This window comes from Vanellus vanellus (genome assembly GCF_965231255.1).
Source record: "Vanellus vanellus genome assembly, chromosome: 8".
Lineage (NCBI taxonomy): Eukaryota > Metazoa > Chordata > Aves > Charadriiformes > Charadriidae > Vanellus > Vanellus vanellus.
Genome location: NC_138913.1, coordinates 10,739,377 through 10,760,465, shown reverse-complemented (window position 1 = coordinate 10,760,465; position 21,089 = coordinate 10,739,377). Strand labels below are relative to the sequence as shown.

At 40.1% G+C, this 21,089-nt stretch overlaps 1 protein-coding gene across 1 annotated transcript in view; it reads left to right on the top strand.

The window, feature by feature from the left end:
- Nucleotides 1-21,089, top strand: part of MCF2L2 (MCF.2 cell line derived transforming sequence-like 2) — a gene marked incomplete at both ends in the record, with an annotated part of 158,859 nt that overhangs the window by 116,045 nt on the left and 21,725 nt on the right. Inside the window, 8 exons of the mRNA XM_082486920.1 lie at nt 832-901; nt 5,875-5,967; nt 6,475-6,567; nt 10,057-10,182; nt 14,640-14,861; nt 16,214-16,306; nt 16,746-16,824; nt 20,042-20,114. Coding sequence (XP_082343046.1) covers nt 832-901; nt 5,875-5,967; nt 6,475-6,567; nt 10,057-10,182; nt 14,640-14,861; nt 16,214-16,306; nt 16,746-16,824; nt 20,042-20,114 — 849 coding nt within the window. The remainder of the gene's footprint in view (nt 1-831; nt 902-5,874; nt 5,968-6,474; nt 6,568-10,056; nt 10,183-14,639; nt 14,862-16,213; nt 16,307-16,745; nt 16,825-20,041; nt 20,115-21,089) is intronic.

Here is a 21,089-nt window from a genome sequence, read left to right as displayed (position 1 = left end):
TTTCCAAAAGTCTTGTCCACACTGTGGACAAAGTGATCTAGTGCTCATAACTACAGAATACCAATTATAAACACAACTAACCTCTTTTCGATCCTCTTTCAAAACACAAAGCTTAGGGCTACTTCTGTAAATTTCCTGCTTTTCCTAGCCTTGATTAAGTAAAACTGGCTGTCATCAAAGTGAGAACTTAGGAATCCTTTTGGATAATAATTGCCTCTAAGATGTAACAAACCATTTAACAGAATAAATTTTAAAATCCCTCTTTTGTAAGTCTAAATATTATGCCAGAGTAGTTAATACATAGTAAAAAAATTCTTTTCCAGTGTATGTATTATTTTGAAAGAACGTGTCTTCTCTTTGGAGAATGACATTCTGCTCCCTTGGCAAGCCTGGTCTTTCTTTCCCTAAAGGCTTAAGGCATTGACTGTCACTGCAGAAGCCTTTGGACTACATCCCATATTTTCACTGCTTGCCGATTAAACAACTGCATCTGACAGAACTTTTCTGTCTTTCCTAGCTGTTCTGAAAAATCCATATAACCAAATGGGAAGCAGGTGTTTGGGCTACATATTGGAAACAATTCTCAACAGCCAGAGGAACCAGATGTATCAGATGCTTGTGGAAACATGATAATATCGGTGATTCGGGCAATCAGCTGTGAACCACATCCCATTTTTCTAAATACATATAGTATATTTCTTCGTGTGTCTGAATTGTTACCTTCCCCATTGAATCCTCATACTACAAAAATGTAGGCTTTAAGCTGGACTTACAGACAAGCTAGCACACAGCTAGAGTGGGATGTTACATTACTGTTTGCTTTCCTTTCAGGATTTTCCTTAAGGAGATAGAAAATTGCATTGAAAACCCTGAGCTTCTTGCCCGATGCTTTTTGAAAAGAGTAAGTACATCCTTTTGCAGGTTTGTATGAATATCTATGGTATTATCCTACAGTACGTACATATTTACACCTATCTTTTCTCTCTGATTGCTTTTGTGGATGAGGGAAACTCACGTAAGCAGATGTTCCCATATTAAACCACAGTTAACACGTGTGTATTCTGAAATGTGAACCTTTGCCTGGTTTACTGACAGGAAGAGATCCGTTACCACTGTTTTACCAACGTATTTTAAGCCCTGGTTAAAAAAAATCAGTGGTCCAAATGTTTAACATGCTTTTCATATCAGACAAATCTATAACAACAGTCTGATGTATCCCAGACACCACCCTACTGTAAATAAGAAGAGAACAGTATCACAGCAGATTGCTCCTAGTGCAGGCGGTACATCCTGTTCCTGCTTTATCTTATCTCTCTTTGCTCTGCACCGTTCAGGAGACTTACTCCCTTAGAACTGATCCAGCGGAGTCTACCACCTTCCTTGCCTGGTGAAACCCCACCAGCGCCGTAAGACTCTGCGCGGTCGGTTCCTTTACTTGTTCACATAATTCAATAACCAAGTGGGATTCTCCTCACTCGTATGAAGTGGTGACGGTTCGCTGTTTAAAAGTAGAGTGAGCTCAGCTTATGAGAAAGCCCAAAGCCAACAAGCAGTGGTGACTTTGGTCAGATGTACGTGTCGTCACGTCCTGTGGCTTTCAGTGGCTAAGTTCTGCAACTCTGTCCTCCAAGAACTCCCAGTCATGTGCTGCGCCCACCACCCCTCCCAATTACCCTGACTGTTAGTTCTGTTTCCTGTAACTTAACAAAAGGTGCTTATATAGCACTCATTCAGAGGCCCTACTAATAAGAAAAAAACCTGGTTTGGTGGGTTGCTACCATTTTCATCGTCTGACAAAACTGCTTGAATGAGACCCCGTGTTTTGCATGGGAAATGGAAGAGGCATGAGAAACGGGAAAATCTGTCCTCTTCTCTGTAGTCAAAGATACCTCCTGCTTCCACAGTATACCACATCTAGCATTTGCTGCTTTTGCAGGGTACGTGTTGAATCTTCTTTTTTTCAGCAAGGTGCTGTATGAAATACAGACAGATTTGGATGAAACGTACCTACCCCAGTTGTCAGAAGTGTTGAGCACTGCCACATCTCTAAGATTTCAATGGGAATTATGAACACATGATACTTCGGAAGGGTAGGCCCCCGATTTACAAACAAGTCAGGCTGCAGAGCATCATATGAGTGTAAATGTGATTATAAGTCCGCTGAATTATTTTCTGTTTAACAGCCAGCATTTAGAGCTTGAGTAAATGACACTACTAAGGAATACGTTGTTATCCTAAGATTCAGATGCTGAGTAGGAAAATGTTGTGGTGAAATCATTATGCAAAATAGAATAAACAGTCTTTGAAGAATGCAGACCTCTGAAATCCAAGAAGCATAAAATAGTCTGTATGTTGCAAATATCCCTGGATTTGGAGCTAAAGAAAAATTCTTGATACAGAATTGATCCTGTAATTCCGCAGAAAGTTCAAATTCCATGTTTAAATATTGTAGCTTATGTCTCTCTCTGTAAAAACAGCTGTTGAGCCCAATTCTCCTCACTATTCTACCAATATGAAATTAGCAGCACTAAAGCTCTGGTTCAGGTGTGAAGTGAAAGAAAATCAGTCTCTTTCTCACCTTTGCTTATCAGTTTCTGTGGCCTAATCAAACAACACAATCTATTCAATAAGAAGTTAAATCACACAGTTGCTTTCTTCCTATTTCAAATTTCGCGCTAAGAAAGCAAAAGCCTTTCTCCTGAGATGTCTCTGCTCACACAGTAGCACCTTTGATTCAAGAACTTGCCCTTATGTTCTGTTTTTAGAAGAAACCACATGAAGTCCAGAAATTTGTTGTTTCTGTTGGACTGCCTGTAGGAGGCACAAACAAAAGCCTGGTTGTGTGTTTGTGTTCCCCATGATTTGGCAGCTTTTTATGTCTTCCTGCTGAGCAGAGTCTTCTGGCTTGCCCTGTGAGTTATGACCCTGCTTGCTTTGGCACAGGGGAAACTGAAGCGGCTGCTGTTCAAGGTGATGCTGAGTTCTGGGAGGAAACTCATGGTGTTGCAGATTCACTTGTCCGTTTCTCCTTCTTTCTACGGGTGTAACCATCCTGCCAAAACATCATGGTGGGCCTGTGATTAGAAACAGATTGATCTTTAGATTCATACTTGAAAAATATTACCCTGTCTGATCACACTGGGACTTTTCAGCCCTGATTCCAGAGCTGCATGAAAGCGTCCTGAGAGCTGTGGTGGGACACCCGGGTACCTGAGTCCCTCCATCATCTGCCAGTCAGTCCTCTGCCATGTCCCCACATACTCTCCCACCTCCACCACTGCCACCTGGTCGGCTGTCACCATGAATGTGACCCCTTCTTCTCAGGTGATGGCAGACACAGCCTGTGGAGTCCCAGCCTATTTCTCCTCTCTGGCTTCTCTCATGGAACACGGTAGCAGAATCAGGCAGAGGATGAGCCAGAAATGCCCCTCTTGTCCTCCCTCCCAATTTGCCTGAGCTTGTTAGGGCATGACCTTCATGTGAACTAAATTACAAGTAAGCCAGCTCAACTTTGCCCACCTGGCAGCTTTTATACCATCACCAAGATGCTTGACCTTGCTTAAAGCTCTGTGTGGCAAGGACTGCACAGATGCTCAAAGAGGGGATATGTGCTGAATGCCTTGCAGGGTGGGTCTTCTAGCACTTTATCAGCAACAAGAGGGACACCCTGGGCTGATCTGCGAAACATGGGGCTGGGAAGAAGGAAAGCTTACCAAACCAAGGCAAAAATGCCCAGGAAGAAACAAAAGGTGTGTCAGACTGCTTACCAACCTGTGCCAGGTTAGGTGCCTGGCAGGAGTGACTCACTGTGGATTACCACTGTTTACTTATTCATATTGCTAACCTTGGAAAAAGAGAATAATTTAATAGGAGGTAGCAGTTAGGGCATTTCGTCATTCAGGGAGAAAAAATAATTTAGAAGAGGAAGCTATCTGTGAAAGGACTATAGCAGCCAACCAGAAACCTGTGAGTTGGATTCAAAGGCCTAAATTCTAATCTGAAGCAAATTTTATTCAGAAATCAGTGGTCAACAAAGATAATTGGAACTGTGCATATATGCCATGTGTGTGAAAGCTTATAGAGATCTCAGGATGCAAATGACCGTGGAAAGAAAAAGCATTACAGGAGACATGAGCATGGTGTAAAAGTACCAGCAAGAAGTCAGAACCCCTGGATATGAAAATAGGGATGTGTGGAACATTTAAGAGTAGAATTTGAATACTAGGCAGTTAATTATTTCTTGGCGTTTTAGAGTCTCATCCTAGTAATTTTGCTGGGAATTTCCTATTCCTTACACTGTTACAAACCTTAAAGCTGTATTTAAAGATGTAAGTATCTGCCTGAGCAGATGTCACTGATTTAGACAGCAGTAGATTGCATTGGCATGGGGTAGTTCCACTATGACAAACTACTGGTAAATTTGTTATTATTGTACCTTTTCTTTAAATTTTTATTGCTGCTTTTCTCTTGCCCTTGATAGAGCTCTCGACTGTCGCTGTCTCTGTTCTTCTTGCCCAGTCTCATTTGGTTTCTGTGGGCCAGGAACAAATTGCAGTGCTTGATTACACTTAGTTATTACTTTCAGTTTTGTGGGGTTTACCCCCTGCTAACTTCCCTCCAAGGCAACATGTACAAACAATTCTATTTGTGTGAAGAAAACACTGCGCTTATTTTGAAACAGCACCATTAATATTCTATTGAGTTGAAACGGAGCCTTTTGTATTGCATAATCTTTAATGCAGTAAGGTGTTATTTGACATAGCTCTGCTTTCACATCTGGTCTGTCAGGATGACGCCAGTATAGGTCTATAGGGGAACACGGCAGCAATACTGATTTCTTCTAGTAACACTATTCAAAAGAAAATGCTTTCCCTGCACCAAGAGTGTAGAGGCACTGTCTAGTGGGCTGAAAGCACAGAGGCAAGAGCCAGGAATTCCCGAGCTTTATTTTTGGCACTGTCTGATTCCCTGAGGACATGTCCACCAGGATAGGCGCAGACAAAGATGAGAAGCTCCCAGCCGGTCAGACTGAGCCAGCCCTGCTCGGGAGCCTGTATGGCACTGGTCCATGGGTGCATGGCTGCAGGGCTTCTGTGCCAACCGGGTGCGCAGTCAATGAGCTGAGAACCTGGCAGAGGAACGCCTGTCTGTCTATATCCACCCCTTTAGTCTAAGGAGCTTAAAATACATCTCTCTGGGCTTCTATAGCGATTGCCTTTGTTTTCACTGAGGTCAGTGAGATTTTTTTGCCATGGACTTCCTTGAGAACACCTGGAGTGGAGTCAAAGGTAAATAGAGGTCAAGTGAATCCACCCACTTCTAATTTGGATAGGACAGGGTATAAGCACTTCCTCCTGGCCTAGGACATCAACAAAATCAACTTGCTACTTTCTAATTCATCCTTATGCTATTGCAAGCCAACAGTGTTTTCAAAGTGTTTTGAACATGTAAACCTTGGCTAAGCGGTGAGTATTGTTAGCAATTACCAGTCTGTGGGAGTACTGTTAACCAAATTTACATTTCTAATGTTTGGGTTTTTTCTTTTTTGTTTTGTTTTCAAACTATCTATTTCTCTCTCCGGAAGATAACAGTTTTGCAATTAGACCATGTGTCTTCCATTCTGCAGTCTCCTTGCTTTGTGCAAAAAGTAAGAGAAAAAAAAAATCTCACTTTCAGGTGTATTTAACTTTACAGGAGTAAAAAGCGAGTTTGGTAGCTTCAGTGTTTTGTTTTGTTTTGTTTTTTTACATACAGAGTTATCACTGTGAATTAATTACTTCATATGTTAGGATGGAAGATAATAAAAAGTGTGACTCAAGGCAGATAGTCTGTGGATTCTCTTTTCTTACCTTACTTAAACTCTGTTTCTTGCAGAAAGAGGACCTCCAAATATATGAAAAATACTGTCAGAACAAGCCAAGGTCTGAAGCTCTCTGGAGACAGTGTGGAGACAGCATCTTCTTTCAGGTGAAATTTCATTGCAGACTTGGAGTGCAAGACCATCAAAGCTTGTTTAATTTCTGTATCTCTTCTTGCTTTAGAAAACTTAGAGAAATACACAGTTTTCTGCATACTGCTTATACTGATGGCAGGTGCTTGGTATGTGTCAAGGTGCTCTCTACAGGAGACTAGGCAGGTAGAGTAGGAAGCATATTTCCTGGACAGGAGCCTGACTTTCCAGGCTATACCCAAGCCAAAGAAGTGTTGGCTTCTTTGCAAACCCCAGATGGCTGAAATCTCAGGAGCAGGGCATGCCAGATTTTGACACCAAGCTGAACCTAAACATTAGCTCTTGTTTAGATATATTTTCACTGTGGCATAAGTAACGTGGGTACTCCTATGCAGATGGAACAAATTTCTCTCTCAATTAATTCACAGACATATAATCTTCAGATTACCAAATGATAATGATCTTGGTGTCTTGCCTGTGCTTCAGGAAACAATTGTATTCTTCTTCCCTGTTGCCTTATACAGGAATGTCAGCGTAAATTGGATCATAAGCTCTCCTTAGATGCTTATCTCTTAAAGCCAGTCCAGAGAATCACCAAGTACCAATTGCTGTTAAAGGTAAGTTCTTCATGACAGTGCAAAGAATTCCGGTGCATTCCTTATTTCACTTACAGAATTGTGTATCAATCATCAGCGTTATTTTCTGAAGGACTGCCTGGAAATAAATCCTCTCTCGCTTCTTCAATAAATACTTTGTAATGCTAATTTGTAAAATGGTAACAAACAGTCAAAGAAAGGACTTCTATTTCAGAATAAGTACTGCTATTACTTAGTGGTACTTATATACTTAACAATAGCAGTATATTATTATATGTATTCTGCTATATATATATAAAGTAAGAGATTTTATGGAATAAGTATTTTATTGTTTATCTTTAAAAAGAAATTAAATTTGGCTTTATTGGAGCAGTATATGGTCTTACAGTTTGAAAACAGGAACTGACGCTTTGAACCCCGTCTCTGACATCTGTCCCTGTTTAACAAAACTTCCAGCTGTCTGAACCTGATATTTTCCCACAGTTGTGACTCAAACCTTTCAGAAGGAGCCAATTCCTTTTGGTGCTTCTGTTTTAAAGACCCAGCTAGGAACAAATTGTAACTTTTCCAGAGGATCAATATGTGAATTTCCCTCTCGATTTGGTTGGAACTGTGAGTGGTCCATGCTTGAAGTTCTGGTCTGAACTGGACAACAGGAAATATATGCTCTCAAACCAATGATGTTTTTTGAAGATGGCGGCTTAAATTTCTGTCTTCATCTCCTCAGTTCCTAAAAATAATATGTACTGACCTTCCTTATGGGAAGGTCATGAAGGTGAATTACATGCTGTTCTCAAGTCCCTGGACTTAATGTAGTGTTGTGTACTGTCATGAAATTTGCAATGAAGATTTTAGGCTGCAATTTTATTTGTTAATAGCTACCGTGGCACTGGTCAAATTGTGCCAGTTTAAGCTGTGTGAGGATCTGGCTAGCCATTCACTTGGGCAGCGTTTCTGTGACCTGTTTATTGACTTTACACAAAACTATAGAATCCAAATATTGAAGGGGATTATTAACAAGGATGTAACCTCACTGATTCCAGTAGATTTACATCAATGTAATCCAGAAGTAAATTTGGTTCTATTTCTTGAAACTATTCTGTGACAAGGAAGAAAATGTCATGGTCTTCAGAAGAGCAAAAGTAAACCAGATTCTGCTTTTAATTTGAAATATGACTGTAAATAAAACCAAGATTAAATCAAGGACTAAAATCTTCAGGCGAAACAGGCTGCAGCCATTGGGGTTGAAGCTGGTCAGACCAGTTTTGTACTTAACAACAACACTTACTTTGTCAGAGATTATGGGATCTCTGAAGATGGTGCACTCTTTTCCTGGCAGCAGGAGCATTTAAAAGGGTAGGAAAATGGGAGTCAGTGAAAAATTGGTAACAAACAAGTGCCTAAGAAGCTGTGTGCCTTGAGTAATAGGCACACTAGTTTTAAATTCTGGGTCACAATTATTGCAACCCTCTGGTTTCAATCAGTTTACATAATAGTATAAAGCAGCATGACCACTGTACAGAGAGCAGGGATCCATCCTCATCCTAGAAACGGCACAACAGGTACTATAGCATCCTGCTTTTACCTTCTAAGCCCTGGTCACCCAAGTATTTGAGGAGAGATTGTTACTGTTTGGGGTTTGCAAGAACTACCTTTTTGAAGCCCTGTTTTACAGGAACACAAGTGCCTCAGCTGTTGTATTAAATTATTTTCAAACTCAAAATGTGGCTGAAAATGTTATGCCTGAATGAAAACCATGTCAACAGCCACCCCTGCTGAAGGGGTCTAATTCTTACTATAATAAAGATTACTAAAGTTAGTAGAGTCTTGATTCATTCCTAGGTGTATTTCTGGAGCATAGTTTCTATTGACATTATAGTCAGCATAAGAAAACAAAACTAAACTCACTTACTGTACAGTTCTTAGTGAGGTGCTATTATTACAAGAATTTATTTCTTAGTTTCTTCACAACTTGCATTTCTGAAGTGAAAATTTCATCCAGCCAAACACTTCTTTCATTCCACTGGTAGATACATAGGGCAGGGACAAGTCAATAATGATGAATAAAATGGTTATTTGATTATGAATTCTGTCACTGGAACTATTGTCTCATTAACAACCAATACATTTATTCTTTAAGTTGATTAATGGATGCAGATTCCAAGCATCAAAACTGCATGTCACTATACGTGACAGTAATCAGTTATCTTACTACTTTTGATTACAGTCATCTTACTTTTTCTGTTTAATGGTAGGAATCCCGATTGGCTTTGGTTTCAAATTCTATGGTGTAGTCTTGGGATTTTCCAGCTGCTTTAAGATTTGTGTCTTCTCAAGACTGTACCAGCCATATGTGGATTCGTATCTCTTAACCTTTTCTTCCTTAGATGCTTTTAGCAAAGATAGTCTGATTCTGATCTCAGATGGATAATCATTGGCAGTAACCACTTTCTATACAATACAGTGGGGAGAAAACAATCTGTGCATCTGAATCGGGTTCAGGGCTCCTCTGTAGGCAGAAGAGCAAGAGTCAAGGCAGTTAATTTCATTTAAAATGAAGATTTTAGTGTCTTTCAGGATTTGTATAGGTTATAACCATTGGTTATAAGAGAATTAAGTCCTGAGCTATGATTAGAACTTTTCAAGCAAAAGACATACAGAAATAAGAAAACTCATCCTTGTAAGGAAATGTACTGTGCTATGTAAATAGTTGGCCCTAAATATTTGGAACTCTAAATAGGATATCTGTATGTGAAGTGATTACAGAAATTGAGCCCTCAAAAGGTTTTGTTTGTTTCTTTGCTTTGGGCACATGCTTCTTAACTTGTCCAGAACTTTGTCTCTTGTTCCTTGTGCAAAGGTTGCAGGATAGAATAACTTCCCTTATTTCAAGCAGATTATAACGTTTGATGAATTTTTGCCAGAGGTCAGCATTGTTCTTCAAAATTACTATCTTTCAAAAAAAGGCTTTCCAATTTGCAAGTGTAGATCTCTAGATCTAGACAAGAGATTGCTAAGACTTGATGAGTGGAATGTCAAACCTGCCAAATTCAGACTAGAAATTAATTTATATTTTTAACAGTGGTAATAAGTACCTTGTGGAACAAATTGCAAAGGGAAATGGTGAATTCTCTAACACCTGAAATCATTATATTAAGATTGTTAGCAGATGTGGAATAAAAAAAAACAACCCTGGATGTAATTCTGTGACATGCAAAAAGTTCATTGTAAATATGTCAGAATGGCCCTGTCTCATTTTAAATGAACCCATAAAACTTGAAAATGTCCAAAAGGTGAAAATGTATGTCCTCAGTGACAATACTGGTGAATGTCCCATTTGGTTTTGATGTTTTTCTTTTCTCCCCTCCTCCCTTCCTTGTGGTTCTGCTACTCTCTCTATGCAGCGGAAATTTCAGGGAGGGTTGTCTCATGGTGGCTTCTCGCATAAGAAGTTTTCAAGTAGTTTTTATATATATATATATATATATATAATTTTTTTTTTTTAACTAGGAAATGCTGAAGTGCAGTAAGAATTCTGAGGGTACCGCTGAACTGGAAGAAGCCCTGGCCACAATGCTTGATATCATCAAATCAGTAAATGACTCCATGCACCAGATAGCAATCACAGGATATGAGGTATTATTTGCTGTTGCTCTTACTCTGCTCTTAACCCATCCAATGTTCCTTTCATCATTGATCATGCCTGTGCCCATGCCTGGTATGCTTTGCAGGAGTCTGTGCCACATTCTTGAAGGATGCCACTCAGTGGCATGTTGTGGTGACCAAAAATACATGTCAACATGCAGGTCACGTGGAGGTGGGGCTGTGAATGTAGGGTGTGACAGGCATAAGAAATTTGCTGAAACTTTGTAACAGCTATGCGACTTGAGAGTTTCCACATCCTTTGCACTTAGGGAGGAAAATTTGGCTTCCATTTAAAGTGGGTAATGGAATCCATCCCAGTGGCTGGCAAGCTCATTATTGGAAATGTGATGTAACAACCACAGTACAAATCAAAGGGCACAAATGTATATATCTCTCTGCTGAAGCTCCATTGAAGTCATATGACTTTCGAGAACTAGTGATGTCTACATAAAATGAGCCCTTAATGAGAAGTGATTGACACAGAAAGGAGAAACAAGCCTGGTGAAATGCGTCCTGAGGTTGATGTGGTTGCCCATTTTGAAATAGCTGCAGGGTGAAAATGTCAAGGAGAAAAGTTGTACTGTGAAGCTGGGTTCAAAGAATTATTAGATCAGAGTAACAGGGTTTAGTCTGGACACCAGAAAAACAGTATTTTGTGCAGGATGTGACTTTCTCAGAATTTGCCAGGGTCTATACTGACTGTGTCTGGGTGGGAAGAGTTATTCTGTGTTGTGCAGGATGAAGTGGCTTCAGGAGTTTTAATTTCTATAGTTCTCTCTTTTGTGCAAGTGCATCTGCATTTGATAGCTGAGGAAACCATTCCCTCTATCAGCATTATTTTATAAATTAATTTAACTGCTTGCTTGGCTATATCTCATAGATCCGCCGCTGTACACAGGTGGAGATGCTCCTGTGGATTGAAATGAGAATACGAGGTTTTATCTTTAAGGTCCCTTCCAAACTGGTATTCTATGATTCTGTGATTAGTAGTTGGTTTTCCTTTTAGTTTTCCTACTCTTGGGAAGCTATTCTGGTTTTATTTAAAGAAAGTGGCAAAGCTTATGTTCACTTTTCCATCACAGTAGACAAACTTTCCCTTCTAGCACTTATTCCTGGAGCAGTATAAATGAACATCGAGACACATCTGTGCTTTCAGCTTTCTCCAGGCTTTCTTTTATGTACTTCTAGGGACAGGTGTCTCTGTCCTGGTGCCACCGTTCTCAGCATTCAGGGTGGTTTTGCTTGATACAACTTTTTGAATCACTAGTTGCAGTGACAGCCTGATGGATCCTCCTGGGGTTTCCAGCAACTGCTGCTCAAACTGGTAACTTGCACATTGCTGAACATGTTACCTTGTTTAACAGTTTCTCTTTTGAAATAATCAAGTCTTCATTTGTATTTGCAGGAAAGATAGTACTCTTCCTGTGTGTTTTTTTTGGTTTTTTTTGTTTTTTTTTTTTGGTTTGAGTCCATTTGGTTTCAGTAGTGAGTCTTTTACAGCCTTCTAGGTGTCAGGAGAAGCAGCTTGTGAAAGCTTCTCTAAACCATTCTGGTTATGGCTAATTCTGAGTGCCTCAGATATTCACTTTAGAAAGATTCTTTGAAGCCTGGGTATTATTATTGCAGACTTGGACCAGTCAACAAGGCCGCGGGAAGCTCATAGATACAGCACGTCTTTCACTTCCCCAATTTCCACTGTTTCTGATTCATCCTCAAAGAGAAAGGTAGCTTTCCTCCTGTCTTTCCCAGTTTAAATGTTACAGCAATTTGACAAAAAAAATGTTTTTAAACAGTTCTGTAAGGAATGGGCAGAAGAGCTGCTCCAAGAAAGGTAACATACTATCCTGAGCAGAGGGGCTCTATCCCGATTCCTATCCATATAAATGTTGAGGTCATCCTTTTGCCTATTCCTTACTTTCAAATCTCGGAGTAGTTTTGTACTCAGGAATTCAACAGACCATTCCTGTTCCTTTTCAGCTTCTACTTTGGAATTTGCCCGCCTTCCATGAAATGCCAGATAGTAGCTCCAAGGACTAGATTTTTGCCTGTGCTTTGTTTGCTGAACTGAAAGACATGACAAAGTGGAACATGGCTGCTGTGTAGCCTGATGCTGACAGCATTCCTGAGATGGTTTGTTACATGATTATTAAATGGGGTGAAAGTGTGAAAGAGGATGAACCCAATAATTTCTTCTCCCCATTCCACCTGTCCCAGGTGCTCAGCTGTGATGCCAAATAAACAGCTCCCATAGCTCATGAAACCACACTCCATCTTGTGGAGTCTTTCCCACACAGGCATTGTAGAAATACTTGGCTAGAACACCTTTCGGGGAAGGATATTATGCCAGAAGAAAAGCAGCTTTTGTGGCAGCTGATGAACACTCCTAATTCCACAGGATATTCTCCTTCTTGGACCTGTGCACATGCAGACTTGAGGAGCTGAAATCTTGTGTAAGAAATTGCTAACATGTAAGTTTGGGGTGGTTGGATTTTTTTTTTAATTATTTTTAGGCAAGGCCACAAAAAAAAAAAAAAAGTAGAGTAAAGCTTGGAGAGGAGAAGTTTTAGAGATGCTTCCTACTATCATCCTAACATTTGTGTACAATTTGGCCTGGGTAGTTTGTCCATGAGTTAGGCAGCACTTAAGCCATTCATAGGTATCTCTCATCTTCCATAAACATGAGATACAGTGTATTGTTCTGACAGCGAATTGTTATATTTGAGATAGTGATCAAATCCTCCAGTTTTAAATAAACTTCCTTTAGGACAGAGTATTGCTGTCCACTGGCACAAGTTACCCGAAACAGCGTTATCCTCTCTATTTGCTGCTCACACTGAAGAGAGTCCAGGGCTTGTGGGCTGATATTCAAAGTCTTTTGTGGGATTGCTGCAGACTACCATCCCTCTCCATCCTTTATCTCTGCGGTGGTAGCCTCCCACTTCACTTGCTATAATCCCAGTCCTAGATCCAAGATTGAAGAGATGGGTGTATCATAAGAGTTGAACTGAGCTTCTGGACCTCAGTGCTGTATTGAACAGTGCCTGGAGTGACAGGAGCCTCTCACCATAGTCAGAACTATATAGAAAATATGTTTGTTTGGTCTTTATATTTAACTTTACATCTCATCAATATGCTTTTCACAGGCTTGCTATTTGTACCTGCATGCACATATAAATATGAACACACGGAGTCCTGTATGCACAAATAAAAAATCCAAATCTATATATTAGAGATGAGAGACTGTTATAGAAATTCCTGAGGTTTTTTGAATGCTTTGAAGAGTCTAATAATACCCTAATATAGAGTGGAAAAGTACCTAATCACCTGGTTTTGTAGCTGGATCTAGGGTAGAGGATGGGGAGTGAGAAGGAGAACAGGTTGCAGTCTGTAGTTTAAGAAATCAGACATTCCCACTTGAAGCCCACATATTCACCTTATAATCAATAGAACATACAAATGTTGAAAATAAGTACTTTAATAATGCACTGAGCTTATTTCCTCCACTTATTATACAAAGCACTTCTAGAAAAAGTTGCTGCTAGGATAACTATGTTTATAATTATTTGTTGAAGTCCATTACCATATAGGTGTTGCCACGTCCTCTATCCACATATTGCTACACTCTTTAGTACTGAACTGTGCTATAAATGTTTGTGCAGGTGGCATCTGAGCCAAATATTTGTATCAGTTGAAGTATTTACCCATAGGTGGTCCTCAGACGAGGGCTTTAACTTAGAAAGGTCTGCCTGCAGCTTAATTTCACTCTCCCTCGGGTACTTTTATGGCTCTTTGGTGCATTTGCTCCTTTGCCCAAGGCTGTGCAACATTGCATAGTTTGCAGATGGTGAGCTGAGAAACGATTGACAAAGCTTTCAAAGACTATTTTGCAATTTGAGGGAATTACACACCTACATACATCTAGACACCAGTCTGTGTCTTCAGACATCTAAGCATCTTTCGAGGTTTTGCCTGGGGATAGAAGCAGCTCATAATGGAGCAGAAACTGAGCCTAGATATTTCAGAGTCAAGGCCTTTGCTCGGGTATCTGGCCTGCACTGAGCCTTCATACTGCCTTGGAGTTAGGAGTCTTGAAACCCAGTTCTTGTCAGAAGATGTTTCCTATGAGGTCATCAGAGGGGACAGCCTGTGTGTCAGATCCAAAGAAGTCCTGAGACAGACTTTAGACCCTAATTATGAATGGGGACACAAACTGGGAATTATGGACACGGAAAACGATGGGTGAATGGTTATATGAAGAAACCACACAGGTTTAGCAAGGAGACATGAGCAGATGAGACTCCAGCTGGAACACATCCACTCTCCACCACAAGGGATGCCTAGGCACATGCCTCTGCCTGGAAGCTTGAACACCATTAAGGGAAAGAACTGTGCCTGGGATTACTCTAGTTTGAACGTGATGTAAGCTCTCTCATTTCCTTGCTTGCTAGGGGGATGTCAGTGAGCTTGGCAAGCTGTTGATGCAAGGTTCCTTCAATGTGTGGACTGACCACAAGAAGGGACACAACAAGGTGAAGGACTTGGCTAGATTCAAACCGATGCAGAGACACCTCTTCCTCTATACAAAGATGCTACTTTTCTGCAAGAAACGGGAGGAAAACACAGATGGCCATGAGAAGACAGCTTCATACAGCTTTAAAAATTCATTAAAGGTAATAAATGTGGTAATGGTAGGGGGAGAGAAATAAATCTGGTGTTCTCACAATATGGGGATGTTTCCATGTGGAGACTTGAAGTAGATATCTGGAGCTATCTTGCACCCCTGAGTAAATGAAAGCTCCCATTTAGTTTTGATCTGCAGACAGACCCAGCCATATGTCCTGCAACTCTAGATGTGAACCTTGGTTTTGTAACTCGATGCAAATGGGCACCTCGTGTGTTTTGCCCAGCATCCCATAAAGAGAAGCAAGGTGGAATGGACCTGCATCTCTCATTGTTCTGCCTATAAGTATCCTCCAAGTTCAGTTCTATTGTGAGTTTTACTATTAACATGAGTTGAGCAGATACATTCTGTGACAATAATAGCTACAGATGAATCACAGTGCAGTAGAAGTGTCTTTTTATTTGCAAGAGTGACATTTCCAGATATGAGTCAGGGCATTTTCTGTTAAGATGAGATTCACAAGTAGGCCAAATTTTCCCTTTAAGCACATTGGTGTGACACTTGTGACTTCAGACAACTGAGTCATCAAGTATAATGCTGCAAACTTATTACTGGGTAACCAGACAGGAGTTGTTATAGAACCTGGTTCAAGGAGTGAACTAATTCATATAAATGTTTGAAGTTTCTTTATGTGGAGATAGCAGGAATGATGACATAATCAAACCTGTTTAATTCTTCAAATGTAAAGCTAAGGCCAATCAGAACAAGGGAGATGAACAAATAAAAGTAGAAGATGGGAAGCTGGTAAGTATAGTAGCAGCTGGACTTCAAGATTGTGGTTAAGAATCTATCGTTTAAGAAATCTAGAATTATTTTCTTCAGTTCCTTGTTCATCTTGCCAAGTTAGGCACTTAGCTCTTTGCTCACCTCTTTTTTTAATTTTCCTGAAAGTATATTGAATTTTTTGTGTTGTCTGAATTTGCAGATGAGTCGTTAAATCTCACAAAGCCCTGTTTCATCCCTCTTCCCCTCCCACCTCAACAGGTCAATGATGGCAAGTTGAAAATACCATCTTCCTCAAACTGAAAGTTTGTATAGGTGGACAAAAGCCAAGACAGAGTTGAAAACTGACTCACAGTTCAAGCAAAAAAAGCAAAGAAGATAAATTCATTATTAGACATTAGCTTGTGTTACTGTTGAGCACTTAATTTTTTTCCTGTAACAAAAAGATGAATGATAAATTAAATGTTGAGAAAGAATATGTTCTGAATTTTACTTTTAATGACTCCTTAAGGTGCAGAAGTGAATGCAGCCTTTTAAAAGCACTTCTCAGAGAATAAAGAGTTTAAAGACTATTGACATTTTCCAGATTCCAGCTGCTTCTTTTCTATTTTGGAACAGATGAGCACTGTGGGCATTACAGAAAATGTTAAAGGGGATAACAAGAAGTTTGAGATCTGGTATAATGGCAGAGAAGAGGTCTATATCATTCAGGTAATGACCATCCCTTTTTTTTTTTTTTTTTTTTTTTCCCCAAGGACTATACTTCCTTTCAGTTGAATTGTTTTTAGTAAAGTTTTCAGTTTCCTGACTTTTGCTGTCCTGTACACTCAAGAAACAATAGCCATTGGAAGCTTCATTGTTGTGTTGGCACTCAAATTACCAATTCATCGTTGTGAAAATGGTCATGATTTGGGGTAAAAGAGAAAACAAAGTAGTGGAAAATTACTTGAAACACTGGACAGAAAACCAAGAACAGGACCTTAGATTCACAGTAACTTTTCCATCTTTAAAAGCATCCTCTGCTTTGCTCAAAGCTGGCCACAGCATTCCATTCCTTGGGAAAAACGAGAGCAAATGTAGGTCAGGGCAGCCAAGTGATTAAAGCATGCTTTAACTCGATCTGCTTTGCCTTTTCCTTTTGTGTTCTCAGGCATCTTCTGTTGAGTTGAAAAACACCTGGATTTCAGAGATTCGGAAAGTCCTGACAGGACAACTGGAAGCATGTAGAGGTGGGACACACAGAGCGAGATCTGGTAGTGTTGCCTTCCTTCAGTAACTGTGTATGACAACATGGAGCTAGGATGAATTACGGTGCCATCCAGTACCACCAGTGAAATCAGCAGGAACAGATGTTCTGTACGAGGATCAGTTGGGTGGTTGCAGCATTGCTGGGTTTTAAACTCTTGTCCTGATCAAAGAAAATTTCTTAGAACTTTAGAAATGGCATGAATAATTATTCCCTTCACAGTTAGTCTGAGGAACGTGATTTTCCTCTGTTCTCCCTCTCAAGCTGCAACTCCAGAAACATCCATTTACATCAGCATGTGAGGAGAAGGGATCCCAGTCTTCACTTTCTGCCTTCTCACAAGACCTGACACAAAAGATCTCCTTCCACACACATGACTGGACACAGCAACTATTCCTCTCCATCGTATTGTTTGTTTTGCTGTGTTGGGTTTTTGAGGGTTTTTATTTTAAATCTAGTCACCTGCCTTATGTTTTAAATGTCAGTCAGTTATCCCATCTCTTTATTGTAGTGACCTCCCTGTAAAACATAATTAATGACATTTCCCTCTCTCAGAGATGTCACTATGAAGGTAATCTGTGATGTGCTCAACACATGAATGACTGAAGCCTCAGAAGTACCTCAGATGATGACACTTTTTTTTTTAAAAATTTAAATATTGAATCCAAGACAGACAAAATTCAGTTAGGTTATTCCAGATAGTAAGAGAACATAGTGATGAAACCTATCTGAAATACGGTTCTATTTATGAAGAAGAATGTACAGGGTCCTAAAAAACATTTTTCAGGCTCTCTTAGGACAAAAAAAACATGGCTGTGTCCAATATAGACTTTTCCTGTGCCCTGGCATTGCTTCTCAGCTTGACCTGTCATTTTCTGCTTCTCTCATACACACACATCTCTTTAAAGCAATGCCAGCAAAGCCTCTCCACCCACATCTTTCAGATTACTAAGCAGACTTTGTCCTAGGTGGAAACCTGTGCCTTTGCTTTAACTTTAGAGGTCACCTTTATTTTAATTGTCTGTTTCACAAATACAATGAGTTCTTACAATCTCCTTTGGTGGAGGGAAACAGCTATGCACATTAGCCTCCACAATTTAATCCAATCCATAACAATATACTTATTTACAATGCCTGCTACTCAGGTGTTCTGTTATGATTCTTGTCTTCATCCTTTCTCTTTTTTATTTTGAATTTCACTGTGGTCAGTTCAGCAGGAACTGCTGAGGAAGTAACTCGAGATACTTATTAGTGCAATTTCAGGAGTTGATCTAGGGACTCTCTGATATAGTTTGAAATATTTGCTTCTGAAGTATAAAAGCTGGCTTTACTTAGGCTACCACAGAAGAGAAGAGTAGCTTATGGAGAAAATGTATGTGTTTAATAGGATACAGTGCTAATCCTTCACGTGTGTTTCTAGGCAAAGAAAATGAAGCTTGTATGTCACTCAGGTGAGCATTTGTGAAATGCTACGCATTTTCCAGAGAAAACTATGCAGGAATCAAGACTGAAAGTTTTTTGAAAACATTTATATTTTTATATTCTTTTTTATTTTGTCTTAAGATTGTAGAATCCTAGACTATTTTAGCTTTCAAGGGACCTCAGGACATCATAGTCCAATGTTCTGCTCAAAGCAGAGCCAGTTATTGGTCAAATAGGGTTACTCAAGACTTTATCCAGTCTGGTGTTGAGAACACAAGTCATCCAAGGAAGACTTTCATCCTACTCTATGAGCAAAGCCAAGTTTCCTTCATTGTGTATCCAGCAGAACAGCAGTCAGAGAGCAGAAATTGTACTGTATATGCTATTGCAGCTCTTCCCATTGCCTTTTCCCAAATGATCACATGAATCAAAGCCCTTATTACAATACTGACAGCAGGAAGCAGATGCTTTGTCCTGTGATTTTTAAACAGTTGTTTCTATTTCCAATGACTCATGAAAGAAGATGCCTTAATTCATGCTTAACCCAAGACTGGATATTTCTCCAACTGTGTGTTGTAATGAGAGAAGGATGAGGGATACATTTGTTTGTCTGGGCTATTTTTAATGACTGTTGTTATGAGTTGCAGAGGGGGTTGGAATGTTAGAAGGAACCAGCTGAGATGAATGAGTGAGTAAAGGGCAAAGAAGGTGGCCAAGAGTATCTGCTAAATAGTTTAACATCTTGGTCATCAGTGTCCAAACACTTAGTGTATATAGACCCCCTATCGTATACTGCAGTAAGCATGGAATGCTAACAAGGCTTTTGGTAACACCTTGATCCATGGGTCCCAAAGAGCATAATTGTCCCTTGCAGGCAAAGGAATTATGGATGCAGCTTAAGCGATTTGTGCAAGGCTGTGAATCAGTTGCCAAAACCAGGAATGGATCTACTTCCAACTCCTCACCCAGAACGCTCCTTTATCCCAGCCTTCCCCCACACAAAAGACGTTAAGTTTAATCTTTCAGTGCTGCCCCTGTCCCTTTGTCTGTTCTCCTTTTATTGAAAAGAGCTTCACCTTCTCCCAGAGTGAAATAGCCCTAAGACCTCAGCAATCTGAGAGTTTGAAAGCAGCTCCTTCCATTGCTTCTTTGCTTCTCAGTGTCTGACTCTCCTGGCTCTGAAAACAAAGTTGTCAGTCTGTCTTATCATCTTTCTCCACTCAGCAGTTACTGGACATTGGTACAAATGAATCTGTTGCTAACTTGCAGCTATGCAAAGAGAGTGAAAAAGTGGCATCTGAATAATGTTTTATTACTGCTGTTTGTCCAGGATACTGAGCAAAAACATTCTGTAGAGGGATGGGGATGTATTCTACTATGTGCATGTGCAAAGGGACTGATGTACATGTGTTGCTAAATCCAGAAAAAGCTGTGAGCCCCAAAATTTTTATTCTAGGAAAAATGCCAGTATGTCCATTCTCTAGATCCGTATTGTGCAGTGAGCTAGGAAGAGGTACAGAGGAAAGAGAAGGTGGTAGGGGAAGAAATCTCTTCTGCATTGAAAAAAATATGGGTAGAAGAGCTGTTTGGGTGAGCTAAATTTTCAGCCTTTAAGATCACCATATGCCTTTCTCTCCAAGTGTGAGTATTCCATTTTGACTGCAGTAGCAGTCAAAATCTCTCCTCTCCTATTTCTCTCTTTCTCTCCCACCTTCTATGCAAACAAAGAAGCAACATATACAATTTGGAGCAATTTCTTCTTACTTTTTCTTTGACAGAAGCAAGTCAACTGCACCAAAGAATCACTGAGAGTGTATACCATGCACCAATGGAATCCTCCAATGCAAGCAGGTAACCACAGCTATCATGGCATTTCAGGGGCATGTTTTGTCTTGCCTTTGTGCTTTTGCAGTACATAAACTCTTAGTTTTATGTGTTTAGCTTCCTGGGTACGAACTTACTTGATTGAGTAGAGGACACGTACTTCTCACCCAGGAGCCATAATTTAACTTTTGCATTTGGCAAATAACACTTGTTCCATTTACTCCTGTGACTTTAACTCTCTGCCGTCCAGGTTGTATGCCCAGCTTCTCAGCATCTTGTTGTGTTAGTATTGAAATTTGTGCTCTCATATCTATTAGGAATTCAATTGGTTATTGGTGAGGACCTACAGGACGTATAATTAAGGGCCATCATTGCTTATCCATTGATAAACATTGACTTTCTGGACAGGCAGCCCCCATAGCCATCCAGGGTCTACCCATTTTTTGGTTTCTGTTCCTGCAATTCCTTTAATTCCTTATGTGGAGGAAAAGAAGGGTTGGGAGGTCTCTTGGGGGCCGATTGAGGGGGAGCAGTACCAGGTGACTGTGCAACCATCAAGCTTAAAATAACTCCAGTCAATTGTCTATGAAGAGCAGCTCTGGGAACGCCCAGTGCCAGTTTTTGTCTCCACAATTAATTCCTTTCAACCTGGACCCTTGGTTGTTGATCAATAGGTTTCAGTTTCTGAGAGCCACTCTGGGGTGATTGCTTAACCTGTCTAATATTTCAACCTATATTTCTTGTTCTACTGGACACATCATCCCATCCCATTTCTCACCCATGATTTATGCTGTCGTGCATCAGTTCTGCCCAAGTGGGAAGATGCCTTATGGCTCCTTGTGTGGCATTGCCGTCAACCTCTACATCTAAGAGGTCATTATATTCTGTGTCCCTTTTAATTTTGTCTTGCTTTGCAATGAGGTAAGGTTTAAGCACAGCTGGGGCTCCCCTCATTAATGGTTTCGGTATGGTATAGTCTACAGTTGTTGAGATAGGAACATC